Source organism: Chiloscyllium punctatum, chromosome 1, assembly GCF_047496795.1.
Source record: "Chiloscyllium punctatum isolate Juve2018m chromosome 1, sChiPun1.3, whole genome shotgun sequence".
In the NCBI taxonomy this organism is placed as follows: Eukaryota; Metazoa; Chordata; class Chondrichthyes; order Orectolobiformes; family Hemiscylliidae; genus Chiloscyllium; species Chiloscyllium punctatum.
The window spans coordinates 79265624-79291935 of NC_092739.1; the positions used below are offsets into that span (position 1 = coordinate 79265624).

Here is a 26312-nt window from a genome sequence, read left to right on the forward strand (position 1 = left end):
CACCTAATCTACACACCCTGACACTATGGGCAATTTAGCATGGCCAATTCTTCTAACCTGCATATCTTTGTACTGTGGGAGGAAACCCACGCAGATATGGGGAGAATGTGCAAGCTCCATAAAGACATCAAACTCCATACAGTCCCTGGCACTGTGAGGCAGCAGTGCTAACCACTGAGCCACTGTACTATTTTGCTAGGGCTCCTTGATTCCACTTAGACAAAAGCATCCTTGATGTCAAGGGCTGTGAGTCTGTCTTCTCTGGAATTCAGCTCTTTTGTCTACGTTTGAACTAAGGCTGCAATGAGGTCAGTAGCTGAGTGGCCCTGTCAGAACCACAACTGGGTGTCTCTGAGCAGGTTATTGCCGAGCAGGTGCTGCTTAATAGCACTATTGATGCAACTTCCCATCATTTTTCTGATACTCGACAGTAGACTGCCGTGGCAGTTATTAGCCGAGTTGGATTAGTCCTGCTTTTTGTGTATATGATATACCTGGGCAATTTTCCACATTGTTGGATAGATGCCCAGTGTTATAAATATACTGGAAGAGCTTGGCTAGGGGAGCAGCAAGTTCTGGAGCACCAGTCTTTAGTACTATTGCTGTAATGTTGTCAGGGCCCACAGCTTTTGCAAAATCCAGGGCCTCCAACTTTTGCTTGATATTGCATGGAGTGAATCGAATTCACTGAAGACTGACATCTGTGATAATAGGGACATCTGAAGGAGGCTGAGATGGATCATCCACTTGGCACTTCTAGCTGAAGATTGCTACAAAAGCTTCAGCCTTGTCTTTTGCACTGATGGGCTGGGTTCTTCCATCATTGAAGATGGGGATATTTGTGACGCCTCCTTCTTCAGTCACTTATTTAATCATCCACCACCAGATACAACTGGAGGTGGCAGGACTGCAGAGCTTAGATCGGATCCACTGGTTGTGGGATCGCTTAGCTCTGTCTCTCACTTGCTCCTTATGCTGTTTGCTATGCAAGTAGTCCTATTTGGTATCTTCAACTGGTTGACACCTCATTTCTAGGTATGCCTGGTGCTGCTCCTGGCATGTCCTGCTGCACACCACATTGAACCAGGGTTGATTCCCTGGCTTGATGGTAATGATTGAGTGGGGCTCATGCTGGAACATGAGGTTATAAATTGTGCCGGAGTGCAATTCTGCTGCTGTTGATGGCCCATAGGCCTCATGGGTGCTACTGGATCTGTTTGAAGTCTGTCCCATTTAGCACAATGATAATCCCACACAAAAAGATTGAGAGTTTTCTTGATGTGAAGATGGAACTTGGTCTCCAGAACAACTGTGTGGTGGTCACTCTGAGGCACTCTTGGTTGTGGACATTGAAATCTCCCACCCAGAATACATTTTGTACCATTGCCATCCTCAGTGCTTCATCTAAGAGTTCTTCAACTTGGAAGAGTACTGATTCTTCAGCTGAGGGAAGGCAGTATGTGGTAATCAGCAGGAAGTTTCCTTGTCCTTGTTTAACCTGAAACCATGAGACTTCATGAAGCTCCTCACTTTCTCTGTCCTTTGTTTCTTGAATTGTGGCATTATATTTGTTAACTTCCAATCTTCTAGGACGATTCCAGATTCTGGGAAATGTTGAAAATTCTTAGACAGTCCAATTACTAGCTCTATAGTTGTTTTATAACCCTAAGGTGCAGGCTATCACTTCTTGGGGACCTAAGCTCATGGAGTTATGGAATTATGCAGCACTGATTTTAATCCCTTGTCAGATTTTAATCCTTTGAGTTTCTCATGTACTTTTCTCTGTTATAGAGTCATAGAGATGTACAGCATGGAAACAGACCCTTCGGTCCAACCCGTCCATGCCGACCAGATATCCCAACCCAATCTAGTCCCACCTGCCAGCACCTGGCCCATATTCCTCCAAACCCTTCCTATTCATATACCCATCCAAATGCCTCTTAAATGTTGCAATTGTACCAGCCTCCACCATATCCTCTTGCAGCTCATTCCATACACGTACCACCCTCTGCGTGAAAAAGTTGCCCCTGAGGACTCTTTTATATCTTTCCCCTCTCATGCTAAATCTATGCCCTCTAGTTCTGGACTCCCCAATCCCAGGGAAAAGACTTTGTCTATTTATCCTATCCATGCCCCTCATAATTTTGTAAACCTCTATAAGGTCACCCCTTAGCCTCCGACGCTCCAGGGAAAACAGCCCCAGCCTGTTCAGTCTCTCCCTGTAGCTCAAATCCTCCAACACTGGCAATATCCTTGTAAATCTTTTCTGAACCCTTTCAAGTTTCACATCTTTCCGATAGGAAGGAGACCAGAATTGCACGCAATATTCCAACAGTGGCCTAACCAATATCCTGTACAGCCGCAACATGACCTCCCAACTCCTGTACTCAATACTCTGACCAATAAAGGAAAGCATGCCAAATGCCTTCTTCCCTATTCTATCTACCTGCAACTCCACTTTCAATGAGCTATGAACCTGCACTCCAAGGTCTCTTTGTTCAGCAACACTCCCTAGGACCTTACCATTAAGTGTATAAGTCCTGCTAAGATTTGCTTTCCCAAAATGCAGCACCTCCCAATTATCTAAATTAAACTCCATCTGCCATTTCTCAGCCCATTGGCCCATCTGGTCCAGATCCTGTTGTAATCTGAGGTAACCCTCTTCGCTGTCCACTACACCTCCAATTTTGGTGTCATCTGCAAACTTACTAACTGTACCTCTTATGCTCACATTCAAATCATTTATGTAAATGACAAAAAGTAGAGGACCCAGCACCGATCCTTGTGGCACTCCACTGGTCACAGACCTCCAGTCTGAAAAACAACCCTCCACCACCACCCTCTGTCTTCTATCTTTGAGCCAGTTCTGTTTCTAAATGCCTAGTTCTCCCTGTATTCCATGAGATCTAACCTTGCTAATCAGTCTCCCATGGGGAACCTTGTCGAACGCCTTACTGAAGCCCATATAGATCACATCTACTGCTCTGCCCTCATCAATCTTCTTTGTTACTTCTTCAAAACACTCAATCAAGTTTGTGAGACATGATTTCCCACGCACAAAGCCATGTTGACTATCCCGAATCAGTCCTTGCCTTTCCAAATGCATGTACATCCTGTCCCTCAGGATTCCCTCCAACAACCTGCCCACCACTGAGGTCAGGCTCATACTAATACTATTATCATATAATACTAATATCCTTAATTTTTATTTTTCAGCTAACTTCAAAGACTGTGATATGTTTAGCTTTGAAGGGTTTACTTGTTTAATGCAATTTATTTATAAATACTTGGCTGGGACCCACAATGGATTTAATCCAACAGAGTTTGTTGACACAGCTGTCAAGTGGATTGTGTACTTTGTTTGATTGGCAGTTTTATGATTATTCTGTAGAATCAGTTTGCTTTTAACAAGATCTCGAATGGCTGCGTGTTTATTTTAACAGATTAATGAGTAGCTTAGAAGAGTGAGTTTTTACTGGTGGAGGCTACATAACTGTGTGATTTATTGACAGTCTTATGTTTCCTAGAAGAACAATTTTTTTGAGTGGTTTTGGATAGGATGATTTTTATTTATTTTGAAAATATATGACATATCAAAGACCTCTTTATGTGCTTATAGAGTTTTATTCATTGTGAATAATGTGTCCATGGGTATAGAAGATACATGGGAGTATAATAAAGGCAAGGGAAATGGGTGAAATAGGAGATTTTAACTGACAGGGAAATATGAAGGAAATATAGGAGATAGGTGGCCATGATGGTGGATGAGGCTAACAAGCTTAAAGGTCAAGATTAGAACTTGGCCAATGTTGCCGTGAATGAGCCTTTCAGCCTGTGGGGCTTGACATCTGCCTGCCTACGTTCCCAGGTTCTGGCCTAACTTCAGACCAACCTCAAACCATTAGGAGAAAATAATGTGTACATTTGGATTTATATCGAGATGAAAACGCGATGCAGGTACACAATCTTTTATCTGAAATCATCAGGGCCAGCTGCTTCTCGGAATTTGGAATTTTTCAGATTTCGGAACAAATGTAGCACCCCCTGTAGGGTCCAGGGCAGCACCCCATAATCAACCATCAATACTGCAGCAAAAATGTATGAATACTGACACTAAATGGGATGAATAAAGACTAGAAATACTACTTTAGTTTATTTATAGAGTAATAAACTGATAAATGAAATACGTAGACCATAAGTACTCAAGGACATTTTATTTACAGAAAAAACATTCCAAGAAAAGTATTTGGTAAAACTTAAACATACACAGCTTCAGCAGTATGGCAGACATTGTTTTTAAAGATGTCTTCAATTGTCATCTGTCTCATTAACATAGGTCTAAGCAATCTCTCTTTAATTGAGTAAATTGCCATAATCTCTTGCTCGCTGAGAAATGAACATTGTTCAAGGCCCGCAATTAACTAATCACACATTTTTGCCATATTATCTATGGGGATTTTTTCAACTGTGATCATAAAGTCATCATCATCACTACTATCCTCATGCTTTTCTGTATTTAACACCATTTCAGCATTTTTCCCATCACTCAACAAATGCATGATAGGTGCATCATTGTCAACATTCAGCATTTCTTCGATGACAGCTTCCCATAATTTATTCACACTTTCGTTAAATAAGTTTTGTGTGTAAGTTACAAGGTTTGCTATCATCTTTTTCTGAAGAAGATAGCAGATTCCTGAAGAAGGGCTCGTGCCCAAAACGTCGATTCTCCTGCTCCTTGGATGCTGCCTGACCTGCTGCGCTTTTCCAGCAACACATTTTCAGCTATCATCTTTTTCTGACAGGAAATACTTCAAAATCTTCATCTGTAAGTTCATTTACATCAAACACCGTTGTAGGCCACAGTCCGTGTCAAGCATTTATTAATGTTGATTTATCAACATCCTTCCAAGCATTAGCAACTGCACAAATGGCATCCTTAACACTAAACTCTTTCAGGAAGTCTTGGATTCCTACCTCTCTATTGACTGCAGCAAGCATACAGTTTAAAAAAATAGGCTTTGCTCTTCATGGAGCGTAAAATTCCTTGGTTACAAGGCTGTAAAACAGATGTCACATTAGGCGGCAAGTAAATGCCGAAAACATGATGTTTCACAAGAAGTTCGGCAGGGGGATGTACAGAGCTGTTGTCAAGGAACAATAAACTTTTATCGTGTTCTTCCGGTCCAGCTTGCCTGCAATGAACCCATGCTGCTGGTACAAAGTGGTTACTGAACCAGTCGAAAAACATTTCTCAGGTTACCCATGCTTTCTTGTTAGCATAATAATGCACAGGTAAATTGTGCACACCTTTCTTGGATGTTTGCTTTTTCCGATCACAACCAACTTCACCTTGTGTGCACCTGCAGCATTGGCACACCCAAAAATAGTTAACTTGTCCTTAGTATCCTTAAAATCAGTTGGTGCTCTCTCATCAGCCATTGTTAGTGTTTTTCTAGGGATATAGCGCCAGTAGAGAGCTGTTTCATCAGCATTGTAAATTTGTTCAGGACTAAGGCTTTCATCAGATATTATCTTGGCAAATTCATCAATATAATTTTCAGCTGCCCCATGGTTAGCAGAAGCCTTTTCACCTCAGATTTTCAGGTATTTCACACCATTATGCTTCTTAAGTTTCTGCAGCCAACCTTCTGAACATTGACACTCGCCTTCAATGTTCAGTTCTTTATGATCTATTCTAGCTTGTTTCATGACCAACAAACCAGTCAGTGGCATATGTTCACTTCTTCATTGTCAACTCCACTATCAACACACCGTTAAGATCTTCATTTTTTGCCCTATGCAGTGTTTTCCTATTTTTTCATTAGTTTATGGTCATCATTGTTACCATAAAACTTCAGTAACTTGTCTTTCTGTTTCTTTAAATCATATACAGTACATTCTTCAGTAAGATGCCGCATAGACACACCACGATCAAGCTTCTGCAATAACTCCACTTTCTGTATTATTGATAATGTCAGATGCTTCCTTTTCTTTTTATTATTATTACGCACATGTGTACCTACAGCTCTTTTTGGCAATTTCACAGTGTAATTAAACACAATTAAACACAGTGAAGAAAATACACAACTAATGCCTGCCAGTGCTGGGCGGTCAAGGGGGTATGGACTTCAATCCAAAAAAACCTTGTTATGCAGACAAGACTGACACTCCACATTCCACGAAAGAAACTTTGGATTTCGGAGCTTTTCAGATTTTTGGAATTTCGGATAAAGGATTGTGTCCCTGTATTGGAAAATGGCTGACTTGCTGAATTCCTGACATTAATGTGAACATTTTGGATGAATTTAGTTTTGTAGTATTGCACTTATCACACCCTGAAATGCAGACTTCAGGCCATATACAATTTGAATTTAATTCGCAATTGACTAGCTAAATAAATATAAAGGAAAACTTTTAGCAACACATCATTATTATGATTTGCAAATAGCAGAGTACATTTTGTGAATGAAAAGTGCAGAACACGATAACAAGTAAAATGGCGATTGTAATGTTATTATTTGCACAGAGGCCGGGGATTATGGCCACCTTTACCTGGGTTGCAATTGGAGGAGGGGTCACTCACTTCTGGTAGAACCTAACAAGTTGTAACCAAGCAAGTTACATTAAAAATGAATGTTTTCATGAAAAGTGTTTATGAGAAAGCAAGTATACCAATGAAACCAAAAGAGTACTTTTTCCTACTTTTGCCTTGCTGGTGGAGAGTCTCTATGGCCAGTGACACAGATCTGAAATTCAGGCATAAGTGACACAATGACTTTCTGACATATGTTATCTACAAAGCTTCCCATCAGTAATCATAAATGAAAAATTACCCCTTGTAACTTTTTGCAAATCACAATGATAAAAGTATGATAGGTTTTCTTTCTCCCAAACAAAGAATTACAAACAATTTTTTCCATAAAGACATTAGGCTTTTAAGTCAGAGAGGTAAACATCAATAACTGCAGCCCCCATATTCTATATAAAAGGGGCAACAATTTTTGGTGTTACACCGAAGGATATCTGATAATGATACCAATACTAAATGACGTCAGAAAACCTCTGGATGCATCTTGTAAACAGCTAAAAGGCTTTTAGCCTATTACCAGTGCTATAATAACAGACCTAAAAAATGTGTAAAGTTTTACCAGGCAAATAAGGATGCCCTGAGTACAGCAGGTATGAATACAGCCAAACAGGTTTCTAGCATGAAAAAATGAAGCATATTAGTTTTAAATGTTATTGTGGAACTAGAAGAAACAAGATTCCTCCTTTCAGCCTCAATATACTCTTGACTGGCAATCCATGCTATAAGCTTCTTCAGCTTTCCTGTCCACTCCAGCCCTACTCAGGCTGCTGCTGAAGAAGGAAATGACTTAACATTTAATCCTATTGAAGGCAGCTGACTATGGAGGGTGACAGATATCTCCAGCTCAATTAAATTATTTTGGCAAGGTCGGAGACAAATTTGAAAATGGATCTGCTCTTTTTTTACATATTTCTCCCCACAGTGTTTGATTTTAATTGATTGTCCAACAACATAACAAACCACCACTTCATTGCGGGAGTTAGTTAGCTTTGCTGGCTAGATGGCAAGACTCTGAAACAGAATGACTTCAGTGGTAGGAGTTCAGTCCCTATCCTGGCTATGTTAATTCAAGCAAGACTGCCTTTTTATTTGGCTCTGTGGTTGTGGATTGGTGTCCCTCAAGCTGTATAAAACCAATCATCTCTCTCTATAATTGTGACTGTGAGACTATGTCTAAATAATCATTTCACTGGAAATGTTGTATTTTTGCTGTGTGCCAATAATGGGTCGGTGATAGCTATTAATTGCTTTTCTATCTAGTTGTGAGAATTTAATATGTTGCATTTAGCATTACAAGTCAAGAATTGGTGCTGGAAAAGCACAGCAGATCAGGCAGCATCTGAGGAGCAGGAGAATCGATGTTTCAGGCATAAGCCCTTCATCAGATGCTGCCTGACCTGCTATGCTTTTCCAGTACCACATTACTGAGTCTGATCTCCAGCATCTGCAGTCTGCACATTCTCCCATTTAGCATGACAAGTGCACCAACAGTTTTTAACTCAAATGTTCCTAACTGAAGCCTAAATTGTATTGAATTTACATATTTAGCATTAAGTGTTGCTGGATTGCTGAAAAGGTTACTGGAAAGGGTGTATCTCTTAAAAGATATACTCTGGAATGCTAACTCACCACTTTTTATTTGAATGACTATGTCATTGAATGTTTCTGTTTTAATAGACAGAGGGACAAGGTTCACCTTTCCTAATGGAATCACCCTCTGTCCTGTATGATATCTGCTATTCAATCCTTTAGATCATATATCACTAAATTTGTAAACAAATAGAAATTAGACAATTTCTCATTGTGATCTATGTTATTTAACACTGTAAAATGGTAACTCTTGTCCAGTTTTAGTTAATTCAGTTTGTGATTGTATGTATGCACATGACAAAGATATTGATCTTCTTTCGAAGCACTAACCAGGTGATAAGCAATATCCATACAATCTCTCTTATTGTTACCTGATTTTCATTCGCAGACAGAATCAAAACACTTCAGTACTGCTCACTTTCCTCCAGTTCACAAGAAATTCTAAAACAGTTTCGCAGAGAGCCCAAGACCAATGCATATTAGGTTCCACAGTAACATAGTATAGTATGCCCCTGCCCATCTCATACACATTGCACAAAGTTACTGCAGTGAGAGAAACTGTTGCACAGCAGGACAATTTACATTCTAACAGATCATAGCAATTACAGAAATGTGGCTCAGGGATGGACAGGACTGGCAGCTTAACGTTCCAGGATACAAATGCTACAGGTAGGACAGAAAGGGAGGCAAGAGAGGAAGGGGAGTGGCATAGATAGGATGAATAGACAAAGTCTTTTCCCTGGGGTGAGGGAGTCCAGAACTAGAGGGCGTAGGTTTAGGGTGAATCAGGAAAGATATAAAAGAGACTTAAGAGGTAACATTTTCACTCAGAGGGCGGTACGTGTATGGAATGAGCTGCCAGAGGAAGTGGTGGAGGCTGGTACAATTGCAACATTTAAAAGGCATCTGGATGGTTATTTGAATAGGAAGGGTTTGGAGGGATATGGGCAGGTGGAACTAGATTGAGTTGGGATATCTGGTCAGCATGGAGTTGGATTGAAGGGTCTGTTTCCATGCTGTAGATTAGATTAGATTATTTACAACGTGGAAATAGGCCCTTTGGCCCAACCAGTCCACACCGACTCCCTGAAGAACAACCCACCCAGACCCATTCCCCTACTTTTACCCCTTCACCTATCACTACAGGCAATTTAGCATGGCCAATTCACCTAACCTGCATATCTTTGGACTGTGGGAGGAAACCGGAGCACCTGGAGGAAACCCACACAGACACAGGGAGAATGTGCAAACTCCACACAGACGGTTGCCCGAGGCAGGAATTGAACCCGGGTCTCTGGTGCTAACCACTGTGCCACCGTGCCGTACATCGCTATGACTCTATCTCTGACAGAACCTTTGCTGCCTGAAAAGTAATGGGGTTAGCGGTGCGAGATGAAGCTAATCTGGTGGCTTTTCATGGCAAGTTACCTGCCATCTTCCTGCCACCACAGGAATAACTCCAAGGCAAGAAGACCCAAACTCAACCTTTGTTTATTTTTTTTTAAATCTAGAAATGTTGTCACACACAACTGGGTGACTTTCCAACTCACTGTGACATTTTTCTCTTTTTCTTTTTAATTACCACCAGTCATAACCCGTGTACCCAATCAAATATTTATAAGCAAAGCTCCTTATGGACAATGCGAACCATCAAACGTGAGGGGGAAGGTAGGGAGAGAGGAAGTGGCTAAATCAAATGGAGTTAGAGGGGAAGATAATGCAGTGTATTCCTGCAGTGCCCACATTTCTCCAAGGAGACCTGTGCACAAATTAAACTGTGGAAGAGGGGCAGACAATTAGCAGACATAAGCTTAACCTTTAAACCCTGGTGTCAAATGAGGCCTTTACTGGACAATTAACAACAATAAGGGCCTCATTTCATCTGCAATTCCTCCAGATACCTGGTGGCATGAAAAAGTGTCAGCCTATACAGCTGGTTAAACTGGGTAGGCAATTTGAGGAAGGGGTGTCCATCGATCTGCACTGATATGTGCAAGATCAATGCACTTACAGCGGGGAGTTTTCTTTCACCACCACCTCTCTGGCCTCACTTCCAACTTTCAAGCTCATTTCTCTCTACAATCTCCAAATTCAGAAACCTCCCACTCCCAGAGCAACACTTCCCTTCCCAGAGCTTTAGATTAGATTCCTTACAGTGTGGAAACAGGCCCTTCGGCCCAACAAATCCACACCAACCTTCCAAAGAGTAACCCACCCAGACCCATTTCCTCTGACTAACATACCTAACACTTTAGGCAATTTAGCATGGCCAATTCACCTGACCTGCACATCTTTGGGCTGTGGGAGGAAACCAGAGCACCCGAACGAAACCCACGCAGACACAGGGAGAATGTGCAAACTCCACACAGACAGTCACCCAAGGCTGGAATCAAACCTGGGACCCTGGTGCTGTGAGGCAGCAGTACTAACCACTGAGCCACTGTGTCACCCCTAGGATGATCCTTCATCCTAGATGTACAGGGTCTGGTTTTCCAGATACAGCTGGCCCTGCTGTGACACTCCTGGCTTCTGAAGCTGCCTGCCTCTGATTGGCCAGCAGATTCATGTGGGTGGGACTTGCTAATCCCGAGTCCTGATTCTGGCAGAAAGCTTGTGGACAGCCTTATTGTTGGAAAGCATGGCAGTTTCAGATTGTTCTCGGTTTCCTTTTGGAAACTTTCCTGTTTTTGGAGTGTATCCAAAAATGGGAAAAAGCTGGCCTTTAGCATTTGTGCTAAGGATAAATATAATAAAGTATTTGGGTTTCTTTTTACTTGGAAGAAACACAAGTATGATTCTATATAAATAGCTGATTGACCTAGTAATTGCACTTTGACCCTACTTTGCATATGATTGTACAATGCTATTTATTCTGTTTACTAAGCATTGAACCCTTGGCATAACATACTCAATAGTGTATGTGATCCTTGCAATTAACAGAAAAGAAAAAGCAGGGCAAATTCCAACCATTAAGGAAACTGTTCGGTAAAAAGAGAAGGAAGACACTTTCTGAGAAAATAAATCTAAAATCCAGTCAATCCACTGAGGATGTTCGAAATGGCTTTGAGCCAGGTGTTGGGGAGTCTGAAGATGAATTAAGGTAAAAGCTCCTTCAACTTTTTATAATTAAGGATTAAACAAAATCAAGAAGTCTTGCAGAGCTTTAAAGTCATGAACCAAAAACTCTGATTTATGTTACATTCAGCAATCGTCTACAGCAATCTGCTTGACTGTTGGTTTGATTCAATATAAACGGCAAAGGTAATTTGAGGAAAACAGATTCAGTCAGTAAAGCTAACTGCCTTAACTGGAGTTGAGTACTGTCATTTCTGAAAACCGGAACAGAACATAGAAGTTGCAAGGAAGGGTGCGATCTGAACTTGCCATCTGAAATGTACACATTGTGTTCATATGTGATCAGAACATGCCATTTTTAGATATTACAATTCTGGAAATAATATTTTGAATAACTTGATCAGATAAAGCTTGCATTCACTTGCTAACCTTTTGGATTTCCAGTTTACACACTGAATCATAATGTACTGGTGTTTATTCTCGTTTCTCATTAAAACCAATTCCTCATTTTGATCTTCTAAAACCAGAAGATGACTTAGATTTGCTGAACTTCAGCTTGCATATGACTTAAAGCATAGAGCTGTTTAACTATAACCTGATGAGTGACATCTGCACAATGAGTAATTTCAGTTTAATGGAGGCATTCTTGCATATACGAGAAACATCTCTGTAATATAGAGTGGAGTTTTAGCAGCACTGCCGTTCTAGCTAAAACGTTTGAGGGAGCCCACCCCAGTCAACTGCCCATTTAATGGCTGATTGAGCATGCATTGGCTGGAGACAGTACTTCCACTCTTAGGGATGGGAGGTCCTGCTTCAGAGAGCTGCTGGTTTGTCAGCAGCGCCACTGAGACAGAGGTCAGTGCTGGTACCACACTCTGAGTTTAAGGACTTGTTCAGCATTGCATCCAGGCCAGCAAATGAGGCCGAGGTCTTCTCAGGGACCCAGGGTTTGAGATGCCATGGGGATACACTTGGAAGGGCCCTCCCATCAGCCCAAGGGTCATTCTAAGAAGAAACATTTTGGAGCTGCCTCCAGCAGGCACAGGGAAATATGCCAAGCTGGTTGCAGGTCATGGGCCTCTCCTTTTGCTGGTAAACCAGGACAGCTCCAGGATGAGGTCCATCTGACACCAGCCCTGCCACTGATACAATGTGAGTAGGGTTGGGCAGGTGGGTGGCAGGCAAGCAATCTGCTAGATTTTGCCCTGTCTCTCTCTTCAAATCCATTGGCTGCGAAGTGTATAATCCAACCCATAAGCAATGAGTGAGAAAGCTTAATCTCCAAAGTTTTCTCTTGTACACTTTCCATTGAACCATAGCTGAATCCCCAAATCGAAGAGTGTGAAGGTGTGCTGGGCCAGGGTGTCACACATTCTGGAGGAATACAATTCTGCAGTTGCTGATAGCCTCCTTTGGCACTGCTAAAGTTTTTGATATGGCCCACATAGCACTGTCTAGAGCCAAAATGAATGATCCACATTGTGACGATGAGCGTATGATCAAATATTCAGAGCATGTGAGCTGGCTGGCCCATAATGGGTATAATTCCTGTGCCAGATCAGACAGTCCCAAGCGATACCCCTGATGCAAGGCTTCAGGCCTCATTTCAATGAAGTTGGTTGCTTACAGATACATGTGTGTGTCCTCAGTCAGTTTTGCACTGAATCAGTTTTGGATTGTGGACCAGTGCATCAGCACTTCACAAAGACATTGTGAGGGACAGCTGTTTGGAAATGAGAGGAAATCAAGAAACTGATGGAAGGTGTCATCAACAGTGCTATCAAGTGGCACCTACTCAGCAATAACCTGCTCATTGATGCTCAATTCAGGTTCCGCCAGGGCCACTCAGCTTCTGACCTTATTACAGGCTTAGTTCAAACAATGACAAAAGAGCTGAATTCCAGAGATAAAGTGGGCATGACTACCTTTGGCACCAAGTAGATATTTAGCTGAGTATGGCATTAAGGAGCCCTGGCAAATCTGAAATCATTGGATTCGGGGAAAACTCCCTAGTGCTTTGGAGTCATGCCTGGCATATAGAAAGATGGTTGTAGTTATCAGAGGTCAGTCATCTTGGCTCCAGAATATCTCTGCAGGAGTTTCTCAGGGTAATATTGTAGGGCCAACCATCTTCAGCTACTTCATCAACAACCTTCCCTCCCTCATAAGGTCAGAAATGGGAATGTTCACTGTTCAGCATCATTTGTGACTCCTAGGTATGGAAGCAGTCCATGTCTAAATGCAACAAGACCTGGTCTACATCCAGGCATAGGCTGAAAAGTGACACATGGTAATACCAGACACGTGCCGGTCACTGACTATCTCCAGCAAGAAGCAATTAAACCACCGTTCCTTGATATTCAGTGGCATTACTGTCAGTGAATCCCCCATTACCTAAATCCTGGAGGTTACCATTGAACAGAAACTGAACTGGACTCACTATATAAACACAATTGTTACAAGAGCTAGTCTGAACCTAGGATCCTGTAGCAAGTAACTCATCTCCTGCCTCCCAAAGCCTGTCCACCATAAAGCACAAGTCAGGAATGTGATGGAATGCTCCACATTTGCCTGGATGTTTACAGCTACAGCAACAGTCAAGAAGCTTGACACCATCCAGGATAAAACAGCCTAGTTCATTGGCACCGCATCCAAAAACATCCACTCCCTCCACCACTGAGGCTCAGGAGCAGCAGTGTGTACTATCTACAAGATGCACTACAGAAATTCACCAAAGATCCTTAGATATCCTTCCACAACCACCTTCATCTGGAATGAGAAGGGCAGCAGATATATGGGAACCACCACTTCACCCAATTCTCCTCCAAGACACAGTGGATGCTGTAATTCGGAAACAAAAACATAAGTTCTTGAAAGCTCAGCGGGTCTGGAAACATCTGTGAAGAGAAATCAAGGTTAATGTTTTAGATCCGGTGACCCTTGCTCAGAAACATTAACTTTGATTTCTCTGCCCAGATGCTGTGAGACCTGCTGAGTTTTTTTCTCGAATTCCCTCCCTTACAACCATGTGTGTTAACCTACGACACATGATCTGCAGCGGTTCAAGAAGGCAACTGAATAGAAATAATTATTAGAAACATTAAAAGTCAGTTTACACCTGAAAGCCATTGAAACTTTTGGTGCATTTTAGCAAAGTTAATGCATTTTTGTAAGATTGCAAGACATGCACAACAGTTAGTAAGTGACCAGATTTCAAGCTGAGTTTGATTAACAAAAAAATAAAATTTCAAGACCTGGATACATTCAGGTACACAAAAAACTAATCTGAACACAGTCAAGGGAAACAAAATATTTAAAGGAAGCACTGACTGACAGTCGATCCTATTAATTATGTAAAGTTTTATATTTAATTGTGGATCGACTTCAAATACTTCAAATTTTATAGTTCCATCTATATCCATCAGAATTTGTATAACATACTTACAATGGTGATAATAAATTGAAAATACATTAAAATTCTGTTGTCACTAGTCAATTGGTATCATTATAACTTTAAATCAATATTTGACTTTACAGTTTTTTGGAAAGGTGGTTAATTCTTTTTTGGCATTTCAGTTTCTGTACAATTTTGAATTCAGAGAATCACCTTTGTTGTCAACCTATGTGTTTAGGCTGTGCAGAGACATTCTGTTGAAAGGTGGAGGAGGAGATTCCTGCTCTATAGAAAGACCCTAGAATATTTAGGGTGTAAAGTGAAGACACTAGATTACATGTATGTAAGCATCAGCAGATAATGCGAGAAGAAATTTAGCAGAATGTATAATACATGGACAATTCAGTATTCTTTGTTTTGACCCATAAAGATCTCTTTCAGCTTCCCTGACTGCATAGTCAATGGAAGGCTATGATAAGGAGAATATTAAGCCTTTATATTTGTAATCTATTATAATATTAGGCATCTAATATGGAACATTCCTCTTAACTGATTATTTCCAAAACTCCATAGATACTAAACTGGTTATATCTGTATTAAATAACATTAAATGACTTCAGTGAAGTTTATTATGTAAACAATTGACTACTTTAGAAAGAAAGATAATATTTTAAAATATACATAGATATAATGGATTATTTCAGTACATTAATATGTTTACTTTTGTAACTGATGCTTATGTTGCTATGTATCAGAAAACTATTGTAGTGTATGTAACTGAACTCCATGTTGTTACTGTAATGTTAGATTTTGTTCAACCTGATTGCATTAGTTGTCCAGTTTCTATTTGAAACAAAACTTTTATTTGTTTATTTCCTAATTGTGTGAAAATTTTTAATTCAAATCTTATCAGAAAGTCAAAAGTGAAGTCGCATTTACCTTCATTTTATTTGTATATTGTGATGTATTTCTGATTATACTTCTGACTATAGGATACAGTCTTCAAAAGCTCCCAGACACATTTGGTTCATGTGTCCCTGTTTAAGTCAGTTGATCTTGTCATGATCTGTACCTTCACATGGCACTTAATCTGCATTTCAAAATTGCTTAACTAGTGGATTCATAGCCATGCTATCAACAAATTTTGACAATATATCCCTTTGATTTTTTATAGTATATGTATTTTAACAAAAAATGAACGCAATTCTTAAATAATCTCTTGTGATTTTTATGCCACGTATAATTTGGTCTAAATTCTTCAGACAATTTGTTATTGTTCTGGTTGTCTGAGCTGAAGTAGTTGTTAATTTTAAATCTGAGACAGAAACACTTTTGTTAAGCAATAGTATTAATGGAGATGGACCAAAGAAAGGAATATGGTGGTAGGCTACAGATCAGCCATGATCTTATTGAATGGTGGAACAGGCTTGAGGGCATGAATGGTCTAGACCTGTTCCTATGACTCCAAAGTAAATTGGCCTGTTGTCTGATTAGTAGGTGATATAATTGTTTTCTAATTCTGATGAAAGCCTTGTCCTCCCATTTTAATATCAGGATGTCAATAGGACAAGATGCAATTCAGTTTAAAATTTAGTTTTCAACCTAAATAAGGGTTTTCTCAAAGAATTTACTCATATTGGATGACCCTATGTATTCATTCAATTTTGGCTGATACCTCTTCTATAAAAAAAGATAGAATTGCTTGTATTGTGAATTTAGGTAAAACAACTGGTAAATTTCAAACAATATAAAATGTACATAGCTGTTAAAGGAGGCGTTGTCTCCATCACTAATGGCTGCAGTGATGTTTTGGAAATGTAAAATACAAGATTTCCGTCAGGCAGAAAATCTAAAAGTTCCTTCTCTTTAAACGAAAAAGAAGTTATTTCTGACTATGTCTTCATTTGTGTAGTAATCTCCTTAGACTTTGCTACAACTTTTAAGATTAGCTATTGCATCTACAAAATAATTGCCCTTCATTTACAAGAGGCACTCACTTGTGACACATACAACATCAGGTCACATGTAGATGGAATTGCTATGCAAAAAAAAACCCAAGGCCTGCTTCCAAAGTGGCTTTTACAAAACTTGGGGTAAATGTTCAAAAAGTAGCCTCGTGGAGACAACTGTCAAAGAACTGTAATGGGGAACCACAGTTCGACTGTTAATTAACTATTTGTTCAATCTTATTTTTGCAATATGTTTTATGGGTTAATGTTTAAACAGGTAGATATAGAGCGTAGTTCTATTTCTGACAGTAGCAATCCTTAAAAAGTCAAAATTCATAGAGAAATAATGCATTGTATAGTGCATTGCTTTATCAACTTGAATTTTCATAGCAACATAGAAAATAGGTACAGGAGTAGGCCATTTGGCCCTTTGAGCCTACACCACCATTCAAAATGATCATGGCTGATCATGTAATCTCAGTATCCCATTCCCACCCTCTCCCCATATCCCTTGATTCCTTCAGCCACAAGGCCCACATCCAGCTCCCTCTTGAATATATCTAGTGAACTGGCCCCAACTGCGTCCTGTGGGAGAGAATTTCACAGGTTCACAACTCTCTGAGTGAAGAAATTCTTCCTCATCTCAGTCCTGAATGGCTTAGCCCTTATTCTTACATTGTGAGTCCGAGCTCTGGAGTTCCCCAACATCGGGAACATTCTTCCCCTATCTGGCCTGTGCAGTCCCATAAGGATTTTATATGTTTCTATGACTCAGCATTCTTCTAAATTCCAGCAAGTACAAGCCTGGTCAATCCAGTCTTTCCTCATATGGCAGTCCTGCCATCTTCGGAATCAGTCTGCTGAATTGTCACTGGACTCCCTCAATAACAAGAATGTAGCAGGAGTCAGGAGAATTCCAGTCTCAGACCGCCTACCTAAGTCGAAATTTCAGGAAAAACGGGATCTTCATTGTTAGGCTGCAGTTGGGATAGATTAGTGCAGGAAAGAGGTCAGAGGTCTCTCTGAGACAGACTTGGTGCTGTGGGATTTTGTCCTGGTAATAAAAAAAGTAAGGCCCTCTTGTCTTCACCACTCAAAACATTCAGACCTCTACCATGCCACTCCATTACCTCTCAATCCGCCCACACATCGTCCATTCATTCACTGTGAGGCAGGTTTTGACAATCTAGCCACCTCTATGCAAGCTTTAGCTGATGCATGCCTATCCATCCATCATACATTGTGTAGAAGCAGTGACAAACCTTATTGAGACTGTAGGCTGCATAAAAGAAAGCTTTAAAAAATGATTCAATTTCTTACTTTCCTTAAGCAAAACATCTTTGGGCAGCACGGTGGCACAGTAGTTAGCACTGCTGCCTCACAGCGCCAGAGACCCAGGTTCAATTCCTGCCTCGGGCAACTTTCTGTGTGGAGTTTGCACTTTGTCTGTGTGGGTTTCCTCCCACAGTCCAAAAACATGCAGGTTAGGTGAATTGGCCATGCTAATTTGCCTGTAGTTTTAGGTCTAGGGGAATGGTGGTTTGCTCTTTGGAGGGTCGGTGTGAACTTGTTGGGCTGAAGAGCCTGTTTCCACACTATAAGTAATCTAATCTTTTTACTGCAAGTCAATAGAAGGGACAATCATTCAGACCCTTTGAAGTATCAAGAACAGAAACCAAAAACGCTTGAAATATTTTAACCTGGCACAAAAACATTGTGAAACCGACAGAAGTTGTTTGGTTGGTATGATGTCCTCCAAGGTCCACTGAACTCATTACAACACCTTACCTTCCCATTAAGTGCTATAATTTGGATTAAAAATCTCCACTATATTAATCTCAGGCAATATACACAGAATTGATACACATTATTGAAATCTCACACCCTAAACCCAGGTTGAAAGACCCCACTTGTGATATTTCAGAAAGGGATTGTCTCACATTTATGATTTATATCTTACCTTTGGAAAAGTAAGTTCTTCAATGATTGGAATATTTCAAGCAACATGCAACCACTGCCACAATTCCTTTCCTAGCAAATGATAGTCCTTAGGGTTAAAGGGATAAAGGGGTATGGGGAGAAAACTGGAACTGGATAATGAACAATGATCATGAAAAATGATGAAGTAGGCTCAAAGAGCTGAATGTCCTACTGTAGCTCATATTTTCTGTGCTTCTATGCACCCAAACCTCTGATACTTTTTTTCTGAAGGCAGTACGATTTCAGAAGTGGTGGTAATCTTCCAGTGCTACATTTAAGTTACCTTTTTTAAACTACATGTTCAGAAAAGGGATTGAATCAGAACTGGTTCATATTTGCACAATAGTGGTCATTTTGATGATCAAGGCAATACAAAAAATCTAAAGAAAACTAATAATGAATTTAACCTGGCCAGTCCATTCATGCAGTGGCTTAAAAATATATAAATGTGGATTTAATCTTCCCATAAAAATGAATGTATATTTTCACAACATATATATATGTGGGTAAAAGCACTGACAAAATATGTATATAAATACTTTTCAGAATTAATTTTAAGAAGTGGGATCTCATCCTAAAAAATATATTAACAATGAAAATGTCAAAACCAAATATGACAGGATTTTATTGCTCTGTTTTAATACGAATAAAGTTAAGCTAGGTATTAGTGCAATTTATACTTTGTAACCTATTTATAAAATGTTGACAGGTCCGCTAGCACTAACATGGGAACCAGGGCATTATCACATGACAGTATTTTTATCCCAGAGGGCTCAACAAGCGATGGAGCAATGGCAAAAGTGACATCCCAGGAAAACTTCCCAGGAAAAGTGCGAACCCTTCAGGTGAGAGGTGCTGCAAGAACAGGCTGATCCCAACATTGTATTGAGTGGAAGGTTGTAATGTGGGTTGTATGGCAGTGACCAGAGCCAGCACATGCAGCTATTATTGCCTCTGTAGTAATAATGATGGCCACAAGCCAACTCCAGTTTGAGTTAGCTCAGACTCTTATTTATGAGAAATGTTTTTAATTCTCTCTTTTAGAAAGTATCTGTAAATAATAGCATGGAGTGAAGTAGCATTGTAAGGTGGAAATTGCTGTCCCACTGAGATTCTCACTTTCAATTTAACATTTGCTGATTACTTTTAAAAATTATGTACATGAGATCACATTCTTTCTTAATTGCTTTGCTACTGCTGGCAAATGGCTAAGTAGAGAAGTGAATTACTTCCTCTCTGAACCTTGGCATGAATCAGGCAGAAACTGTAGCCTTCTATATGTGTGGCTATAAAAATCTTGTATAAACACATGTCTCAGCTTAGTTTAAGAGTGCAGGTTTGTTAAGTATTTTCAATAATGACCATTACCGCTGTATTTCAAAGAATACCTAAGGCAGACACAAAACATGGAGCCAGAGCAAGAATTTACTACTTAGAGTCAACACATGTCTTTCTGTGGTCTTGGGTTTTAAGTTGCTTGGTGGCTCAGTGGTTAGCACTGCTGCTTCATGGCATCAGGGATCCCGGTTCGATTCCAGCTTCAGGCAACCGTATGTGTGGAGTTTGCACATTCTCCCTGTGTCTGCATGGGTTTCCTTCGGGTGCTCTGGTTTCCTCCCGCAGTCCAAAGATGTGCAGGTTAGGTGGACTGGCCATACTAAATTGCCCATGGTGTCTAGGGTTGTGCGGACTAGATGGGTTAGGCATGGGAATGGCATGGTTACAGGGGTGGGTCTGGTTGGGTTGCACTACGGAGGGTTGGTGTGGACTCAATGGGCTGAAAGGCCTGTTTCCACACTGTAGGGATTCTATGTAACAAGTGTGGAGGATTCCACAATTTGTATCATTGCAGCTCTGTAGCACTGTATGTGTAACTTGCAGTCTCCCATGAACTGCAGAGGTATCGGTACATGAGCGTGGATGCTCATTTTTCTACCTTTATCACCATTTGAATAAAATGTTTATTTCCTAGGCCATCCATACAGAATCTGACCTTGTAGTAATCTAGGTTAAGATGATCTTTCAATGATATGAAATATTTTTAATATTTATATGTTGATTTAAGACGTCTTGAGGATAATTTTCTGTTTAATGCTCTAACAGGCCTTGCAAGTAAACACTCATTGTAGAAATCCCCTCTCCACTTCATCAAAATCAGCATGCAATGCCTGTCATCATAACCTCAGTGTTATACACATTACAGGGTTTTAAATGACTACCTCCCACTTTACCCACCCTTGCATTTATTTTGGAATTGGAAATTCATTGTTACAGCTTTTCTAGCCCCAATCTTCCAAGGATCACAACCCATGTTGGAGATATGGCCAGTTATATAGGCCTTGGATTGTGTCAGATTCAGATTTCTGTATGCAAGGATGAATAGCTGGGTTATTACCAAAACTAAACTTTGTCCAGCAAAGATGTGAAGCCTATTGACAACAGTTTGAATTTTGTAAAGGTATGCAAACTTCTTACAAGCATACACAAACATGAAGAGAAACCAGTATGGCCAAAGAGAATTGTAAAAAAAGCAGAGAACACGCTGGGCTGTTTTTTTTTCTCGGACAGGTCTCAAATTCTCTCTTAGTGAGTTAAAAATGAGTGGGAATTATTCTGCTCGCAAACTGGATCATGTGACCTTTCTCTGACCATTCTCCTGGTTGTGTGACGCTATCCAAGCTCCCTAATCTTTGTAGGTGCAACAGGTTGTTGTTGTATCAGTACCATTTCCTTAACAAAGTGTCCTTTGTTTTAAATTTCACAATATATTTATATGGGTCCATATTTTACAGATGATATTTGTATCACAGCTCTTTATAATACCTGCACTCTTGGGAGAAATGAAATGTGGCTCAGACGCACTTTACTATAAAATCAAAATATAGGAAACATTTTCTTAAAAATCCTGCCTGCATCTGTTCAATCTTGAAGCCTAATTAATATGCCTTTGCTTGTTTTGATGCTCAGGTCATTTGGAATGAAGTTAAAGTTCTGGACAAAGTATCAGCTATCACCTTGTTTCTCTCTGCAATATAAGCATCGCTAGGAAGTGTGTAATTCCAGAGGCAGATTGACCCTCCTTGAGTGGAGGGCCAGGCCCTCTCTGTAGTGCCCTGGAGGGAAACTGACAGCATTCCTGTGTGGGTGGTTTCTCTAGCTAGCTGTCTCCTAGCACTGCCCTATCTCCTTGTGAGGAGGACCTGGACTGGGCTGAAGATTTCCCTTGCCCTGGTTGCATGCCTTCGGTCCTGGGAACCAAGGCTGAGGCAATGGGGTAGACATCTGCAGCAGCCTCTGAGGCTGCTAGGCCTCACTCTCCATGGCAACCACTAACCTGCCCATGGATGCAGACAGATGTGATTCGCTGCAATGAGAAAGAAGTTCATCATATCGCAGATGCTGCTGATTCTTTTGCATTTGGTACTTACTTATTTGGCAGGACTTGGATGTCTCTGCATCCCTGCAGGAGTGATCCTGCAAGAGGCAGGATTCTGTACTCAGAACGGGCAAGGATACTGATGTTGGGCACTGATCCACCCTATGCCTATTTATGGGTAGTCTCCTGTATTGGGAAACAAAGGGGGAGTGAGATGAAATGACAGTGAGTGTCATGGCTTTTAACATTGTTGCATGTTGGGGGGAGGTGGTTAGGTGTCCCAAAAGACTAAATGTGGTGGGCATGCAGAGTTAGTGGTGCAGGAGGCTGAGGGGTAAGAGCAGGTATGGCAACAGTGTGAGTGATGAGGCATGAGCCTTGGTGGGAGGTGTATGTAATGGCGCTGACAGAGGCATCAGAGAGAAGAATGTGGCACTTAACCTGGCAGATAGGAGAAGGTCATTAACCTTTTTGTAACACAGCTGACCATTCCTCCAAACTCTGGGGAACATGTTAAAGAAGCCATTCCCTACGGACAAGCCCTGTGTATACATAGGATCAGCTTATATGAGGAAGAACGTGATGGACACCTACAGACTCTGAAAGATACCCTCCTAGGAATGGGATACGATGCTCAACTCAGTGATCGACAGTTAAAACATGCCACAGCGAAAAACCGCAATGATCTCCTCAGAAGACAGACAAGAGACATGACGATAGAGTACACTTCATCATCCCAGGAGCAGAGAAATTATGGCATGTCATTCCCAGCTTTCAGCATACCACTGATGACAACGAACATCTCACCAAAGTCTTCCAACAGCCTCAAAGAGACCATCATTCATAGTAAACTACCCAGTGTCAGGAGAGCTATGACCACAACGCCACACAACCCTGTCACAGCACCCTCTGCAAGGCATGTCAGATCACCGACATAGATACTGTCATTACATGTGGGAATACCATCCACCATGTACATGGCAGATACTCATGTGACTCCGCCAATGTTGTCTATCTCATACGCTGCAGGCAAGGATAGCACGAGATATGACATATTGGTGAGACCATGCAGATGCTACAGCAATGCATGAAAGCACACCATAAAACAATTGCCAGACAGGGATGTTCCCTCCCAGTCGGGGAACACTTCAGCAGTCAGGGTCATTCAGCCTCAGATCTTCAGGTAAGTGTCCTCCAAGGTGGCCTCTGAGGTACACAACAATGCAGACTCACCCAGCAGAAAGCAACTGCCAATTCTGTACTCATGAGGATGGCCTCAACTGGGATCTTAGTATCATGTCACACTACATTTAACTCCCAACGTAATGTTCTGTGTTTATAAAATCTTCCTTACTGTTCTGACACCACTATCTTGATTACTTGTTATTATCTCTGTACCTTAATAGATTTGTACAGCTTTTGATTATTTGTTAGTTTGGTTAGACTAGTTTGGTGCAACTCTGATAACAATCACGTTGTTCCAGCCATTTGCTTTGTCTCAGAGCACCATCTTAGTTTCGATTATTGTTAATTACCTCTCTGCCTTAGTTAATCAGTTGATAGATCATCCCTTGTTATTCAGCTGTTGACACTTTATTCATAGCCTTTGACACTTTTGATCATCTGCAGAGACTTGTTATTCAGTCTGGCGACACTCCACTCATACTATTTGGACTTATCGGTTGATGCTCTTAATTACCTGGAATTATCTTGCCATTATCTCTCCGCTGATATATTCTGTGCCTGTGTGCTTCCCTCCACTTCACTTAATTAAGAAGTAGTGCTCCAAAAGCTTGTGATTTTAAATAAACCTGTTGGACTATAATCTGGCGTTGTGTGACAGTGGAGAAGATGCTGATCCAGGTGGTGACCTCTGCTCATGTTGTCTTAGTCTGGAGATGTGACATCCTCTGCTAGGAAGAGGATGCCTTTTCTCTGGATCGTCCCATCCACCAGGAGTGCAGGTTCCCTATCAGAGAAGCTTCTTCAGCATGTTCAGACTCCGGCCTTGACCATGCAGGGCAGCTTCAATGGGTATTTAATGGTGGTGCATGTGCAAGGAATGCTCATATTCCAGGGGTATCCAGCGAAAGGTGTGGACTAAGGTGTCAGAATGGGGCACACTAGCAATAAATGAAATGAGTTTGGTAAGATATCTCAGTTCAAAAAACAATCAGACTATTTTGTATCTGTTCATTATTTCCTTTATTGAGGAAGAAGTATATATACTGAAGATCACTGTAATTATATTTTCCTTTGCAACTGCTTATGTGGTTTTATTCATTAATTTGCTCCATAGCTTGTCAATAATATTATATAATTTATAAGCCTACAGCTTTTTGAAGTCTAGGAGACCCCATGAGTGTTCAGAATATATTCAGTAAACCAAATGCAATGGTTTTGTTAATACGGATATTGAGAATTACTGAGAATATTATAAAAAATTCATCAGATACATACTCCAGTTCAGCAAGGAGCAAGAATTTGAGAATGAACATGGGAGAAATATCTAAGTCCCGAAAAAGTAATAACATGCTTCTAAATTATGGCATCTTTAAAATAGAGTATATCTCAGCGTCTGTAGGCCAGTTGCCTGGCTGTTCCACAGTTCAATTATCAGGAAAGGTTTTTGAATTTATAGTTATGTAACCCTGCAACTTATTAGTCTTGTTAACCTTTCATTCAGAGTAATTCGAGATTGAATTATTGCCTGCACTTATTGCCTCATGGGAACTTTCTCAAAGAATCCTGGATATCTCTTAACCTGGTTTTGTAACCATTATCACAGCAGCAACATATTAATGGCTTTTAGACACAAGAAGATACATCTTCAACTTGCACCCTGTGTATTGAACTGGCAAACTTGAACAGATGCCCTCTAAAGAAACAGCCCAGTTTTATGTTTCATGAATTTCTGTTCTAGTTAACTGATCTACAACACAGGTGATAGATTTTTCTTTGATCTTTCCAATCCCTTGCAAGTACTGGATGGGAGCAAGGTGGTTTGAAGGCAACATCAGATGTGTTTATGTTTGTAATTTGGCACATCTTATGCTTTGATGTAAGGACCGTTCAATTTGAATCCTTAGCAACATTGCTTGGCCTGGTACAGCCCCCTCCTCCCCAACCCCTCCACTATTGAGAAAGTTCTCTGAATAGGATGTTTTTCACACTGGATGAGGGTGTGAGATGGAATCAGACTTCCCCACCTCAAACACAGGTTGCAAATGGCCACAGAGACCACTTGGTGCCAGGGCAGGCCGTTTGATAAAGGTTTGTTTTGGTTCTATGAGATATCATTCCCACTGCTTTGTGAGAATGATAGCACTTTTTAGCACTCATCTCTCATATCATTTGATCTTCCACCCACTCTCAAATCCATGTTTTCCCACCTGTCCCCTTGTTACTTTAGAGACCTTTTGCCAACTCAAAGTCAACTCATAAAAATCCATATCACACACCACCTTTGCCTTCACCTCTCATGTCAACTCACTCAGTATCCACCCTAGGCAGACCACAGGCCCATACTGAGAGGAAATGAAATAAAGTCCTAAATATCTAATATAGACATTACTGCAGTAAAAAAAATGTATTCACAACCCTGCCTTAAAGGCAACTAATCCTTTAATAACATCTTCAAGCTGTTAAATTGTGGGCTTACAAACCCCATCCCCACACTCTGATAATGATAGGTTGAAGAAATCAGCTATCTATTAATAATGTTATAATGAAAGCATTTAGGGTTATGTCAACAAACAGCTATTGAAACTGCTAGAACAGACTTTTTAATTCCACAAATACAGGCTGTTATCAATTTTTTAAGGGGCAACCCATTCAAGTATCATCATGCTTGACAGTTCTTATCGACCTTATCTGCCTGAAAAAGCGTTGAAACCTCTTTAAAGATCGAGAATTTCCACACTACTCCAGTGAAAATGTGATCTGAACACTGAGTTCAAATGGCCCTGCTGATTTTGAACTTTCCACACGATTAATGTCCTAACCCCTCCCCTTGCCCCTCCATCTGTTGTGAGTGAAAATAGGATTTGTCAGAAATGGAGACAGAACTTCCAGAGCTGCTATTTTAAAGGCCCACACAGTCTCCATGACTTCGCACAAATCTTAAACTTCAGGTTATGTTTTACTGTATTCTTTGCATGTTGACTTAAACTATACACTGAACTATGGGGATTTAGGCAGTGCTGATTATAAGGAACTCATTAGTTCCATCTCATCTTATAACATGGACATTCTTATGCAACTTGGTGTACAGATACAAGCAAACTTGTGTACAGATGGTGATTACACTGAACAATGGAACAGCTGTGATGACCAAATTGTTATTTTAAATAT

General features: G+C 40.6%; 1 protein-coding gene across 14 annotated transcripts in view; it reads left to right on the forward strand.

Annotated features, from left to right (window-relative positions):
* cracd (capping protein inhibiting regulator of actin dynamics) overlaps positions 1-26312 on the forward strand; it is a 232375-nt gene that overhangs the window by 157452 nt on the left and 48611 nt on the right. For 7 of the 14 annotated variants that reach the window (XM_072569643.1, XM_072569608.1, XM_072569669.1 and 4 more), the window contains 2 exons: positions 11123-11282; positions 19293-19428. The exons of 5 other annotated variants lie outside the window; for them this stretch is intronic. In XM_072569643.1, coding sequence (XP_072425744.1) covers positions 19309-19428 — 120 coding nt within the window. In that variant the 5' untranslated portion in view covers positions 11123-11282; positions 19293-19308. Of the gene's footprint in view, positions 1-11122; positions 11283-19292; positions 19429-26312 lie in introns of those variants that run through there. 2 more of the 14 variants (XM_072569659.1, XM_072569709.1) reach the window with 2 other exon arrangements.